This window comes from Gymnodraco acuticeps, unplaced genomic scaffold, assembly GCF_902827175.1.
Source record: "Gymnodraco acuticeps unplaced genomic scaffold, fGymAcu1.1, whole genome shotgun sequence".
NCBI classification, from domain to species: domain Eukaryota; kingdom Metazoa; phylum Chordata; class Actinopteri; order Perciformes; family Bathydraconidae; genus Gymnodraco; species Gymnodraco acuticeps.
This window is the reverse complement of record NW_022989767.1, coordinates 186,483-190,462: the sequence shown is the minus strand read 5'-3', so window position 1 is coordinate 190,462 and position 3,980 is coordinate 186,483. Positions and strand designations below refer to the sequence as shown.

Below are 3,980 nucleotides of genomic sequence, written 5' to 3'. Positions count from 1 at the left end.
ATATTATTATTATTATCGTAAAAAAAGTAGTCATTGAAATCCATATACAGACAGATATAGCAGGTGCAAACACCCACAGATCTTTTAAAAGTATGTCTTTTATTTATAAATGTTTACATGGACTGCCCCCCCTCCCCCCCCTCCCTTAGGGGAATTCATCCACAGAAAACACACTGGACGCAGCAGGTCAGAAACCAGAGGAGACTGTGAAGTCCACCGCAGATGGACCACTTTTGGACAAAATGTCCTCTCCATTAAAGGCAGCTCGTTGTGGAATAGCCTCCCAACTGAGACACGGGTTTGTCCCACTCTCAATAGCTATAACGGTCGACTCAGAGAATGGATGAGAAACAAACAGATGTGCAATCACCGCTAAATGCACTTTAACACAGGGGTATCTCCTCTTGCACTTTAGGTAGCTCTTTTATCTTATCTTGCACTTTATATGTCGTAGCTGCTACATTGTACTGCCACAGAATGCTTGTATGCTGCTCAAGCTCTTTCTGGATATCATGTATTTCTGTTTGCTATGTTCATAAATGTTATATGTGACGGGAAATGAGCTTAAAGCTAAAATCCGGCTCATTTAAACTTGAAAGCATTATTTTGTTTAAAATGTTCATTAATGTCCCGGTTCAAATAAACGATGAAATGAAATGAAAATGAAGAACATCCTTTTTTTATTTTTGAAAGACAAACCTTTATTAATTATCCAAACATTTAATTTGATCACACATCCCATCCCACCTGTTCAATGATTTCATGATCAGTTATATCACCATGTGTTTAATCTCAGCTATTTAAAACAGAAAAATACATGATTTCCTTATTGATTATTATAATTAATGTTCTATAAAACATCAGAGTACCCACTTTCTATTTGGACAACAACAACAACAATTAGTCAGCAAAACAATAACTGTAATATTATACAATGTATTTCCCGAGCAAAGACTCCAAGCTATTTAAAGGAGACTAATGAATGATGTACTTATTGATTATGATCATGACAGGAAGTAACATCATTTTAAATAAACATTTTATGATGAAATAAGTGTTATAACCATCTGGGAACTCATGTGTAGTTAATTTGGGCAACAATAACATTTCATCTGTCAACGTAATACATGTGATTATAAATGCCTCTGTTGTTTTAGAACCAGAATAAAATGTGTACAATCAAAGAAGCTCTGCATTACAAGAGAAACAACAACATGAATCAAAAGAAATATCCAACACATGTTTAGAGCAAAGTTTACAGGTGAACAAGGATCCTCCTGAGCAGTGACAGCCTCCATGGCGACACAGACACAGGAAGGAGCCGGAAGAAAGTCCAACATCTACAGAACAACTGGTGAGAAGATGTTGAAGCCCCGCCCATCATGTTTGATTGACAGCTGATCTCTGCAGTGAGGACATGGACAATCAGCTCTGAAGGACACACGGTGAGTTTAAGAAGTAGAAGAGTTCCTCAAATGACTTCAGGCTATTTGAGTTTACAAAACTCAGCATTGGCTCCATGACAATAAAGCCCAACTCCAGCATGTAGCGGCTGAGTGAACGTGGTCTGCAGTCTGTGGAGGAGAGTCATGGTTCTAGAGACGCTGTAGAAGGACAGAACACCTGCTCTGTGATCCAGGTACACTCCTACTCTGGAGGACGGAGGACTTGAGATGGGAGTTTTGATACAGTTGTAACGAAATGAATAACCGTTTCTGTCACAATATAACGCCCAAGATTTTTCATTGTTTCCAAATCCACATTCAGCCACACTCCCTGCTCTGAGGATATTCTTGTATGTGACTGCTACATTAACTCCTCCCCCTCTCCACTCCACCTCCCAGTAACAACGTCCTGTCAGACTCTCTCGACTCAGGACCTGAAAATAATTAGTGAATCTGTCTGGGTGACGAGAATAAGACTGATGTTGTCCCATGTGTGTTGCTTTCCTGCTCCCCTCAGATAATACCAGCAGTGTGTGTGCTGTGTTTGGATCCAGAGTGATCTCCTGTGAATATGTGAAGAACCCAGCTCTGGTGGTGGGCTCTGCTGCTGACGGTAAAACATCCACTTCAGTCGGTGAGACGTTTGTCCATCCCTCTCTCAGGACGTCCTGTAGTTTGTCTCTGACTGCTGAAAGGGCCGCCGTCACGTCCTCAAAGTAGCTCAGAGGACGGATGTTGATGCTGGAGGAGTGTGTAGCTTCACTGAGGGCTGGCAGTGAGGAGTAGCTGAGCAGAAACTGGTTGTGATCCTCTGTGTGAGACAGCAGCAGCTTCAGCTCAGCGTCTCTCCTCTTCAGCTCAGAGATCTCCTGCTCCAGCTTCTCCTGGAGCTCTCTGACTCGACTCACTTCTCTCTTCTGCTGGGATCTGAGCTGCTGCTTCACATCAGAGCTTCTCTTCTCCATGAGACGGATCAGCTCAGTGAACGTCTTCTCACTGTCCTCCACTGCTTTATCAGCAGAGCCATTGACAGCCTCCACCTCCTGCTGAAGCCGCTTCACCTCCTTCTCTCCGTCCTGGATTCTCTGCTGGATGTTGAGTCGACTCCCCTCCAGCTCTCTCTGCCTCTCAGTCCTTTCCGCTGCAGCTGACACCGTGTCGTGGCCTTTGTGTTCGTCCACAGAGCAGAGAGAACAGATACACTGCTGATCAGTGCGGCAGAACAGCTTCATCACCTCGTCGTGACGAGAGCAGATGTTCTCCTGGAGCTTCTTGGAGGGCTCCACCAGCTTGTGTTTTTTAAAGACAGGCAATTCATAATGAGGCTGGAGGTGTTTGTCACAATAAGAGGCCAGACACACGAGGCAGGACTTACATGCTCTCAGTTTCCTCCCAGTGCAGACATCACAGGCCACATCTTCAGCTCCAGCATAGCAGAGATCAGCAGGAGCAGCTGGGGGTCCAGTCTTCTTCAGCTCCTCCACTAAAGCTGCTAGCATGGTGTTCTTCAGCAGGACAGGCCTCGGTGTGAAGCTCTGCCTGCACTGAGGGCAGCTGTGGATCTTCTTCTCATCCTCTCCGTCCCAGAAGCCTGTAATACACTTCATGCAGTAGCTGTGTCCACAGATAGTCGTCACCGGATCCTTCAGTAGATCCAGACAGATGGGACAAGATAAGGTCTCCCGGTCCAGCTGAACTCCTTTCTGCGCCATTTCACCTCTCAGTAGCAGCGAGTGTGAGTTTCACGTCCTGAGAGCTGAAACTAGTGTGACAGGTTATCTGAACAGCATGTGTGTGTGTCGGCGGTGAATGTGGCCGATCAGCTCTTGTGCTTTAACCACATGTTGGTTAAACCCATCCTCCTCAGTGTGGATCTGAAGGGGAGGAGCCAGGAAATACAGAGTGGAGCTGTCTGCTGTGTCTGAGAGCAGGAAGAAGAGGGAGGGCTTATCAAACTCTGATTCTTTCCAGGAGGAGGAGCAGCGCTGAGACTCTGACCTGTGTTTATTTACACAGAGCCTCGGTTACAACCTGCTCTTCATTTGAAAAGAGCTTTTAGTTGTAAAATAAGGGGGTTAAATCAGGGTTGCCAACTCTCACGCATCTGGCGTGTGACACACGCTTTCACTCTCAATCTCACGCTCTCACGCTGCCCAAACTATTCTCACGCCAAAAACAAGAATACCGAAGACTAGAAATGGTTTTGAAAACTTTTGTCACGTAGTGATCGTCTTCTTAATAGAACATCTTTGATAATGTCTTCTGGCCAATCAGAATCACGATAACTGCGTGGTGTTGTTGCAGGAAGTCCCGACGGAGAATACTTTTGCTGTAGTACATCTCTATATACATCGATACAACATTACGTGTTGATAGAAATCAACACGTAATGAAATAAGACCCCACGGTTTGATGATTGATAGATGTGTGGGCTGTCTTTCATTTTGACACACAGAACAATGGGGGCTATCCACCCTTATCCACAATGTAAAGTCATTCACAGCCCTCTTCACTCTTCTCTCTGTGAGGAGCAGC

General features: G+C 44.9%; 1 protein-coding gene across 1 annotated transcript; it reads right to left on the bottom strand.

Annotated features, from left to right (window-relative positions):
* Positions 1-675: 675 nt before the first annotated feature.
* LOC117546384 (tripartite motif-containing protein 16-like) lies at positions 676-3,312 on the bottom strand. The gene has a single exon (XM_034216597.1). It carries the CDS (start codon positions 3,155-3,157, stop codon positions 1,487-1,489), a length of 1,671 nt encoding a protein of 556 aa, XP_034072488.1. The 5' UTR covers positions 3,158-3,312; the 3' UTR covers positions 676-1,486.
* Between the last annotated feature and the right edge of the window lie 668 nt (positions 3,313-3,980).

What these genes read in the sequence shown, in the direction of transcription:
- LOC117546384 (XM_034216597.1), bottom strand. Translation starts at nt 3,157, where the DNA reads ATGGCGCAGAAAGGAGTTCAGCTGGACCGGGAGACCTTATCTTGTCCC.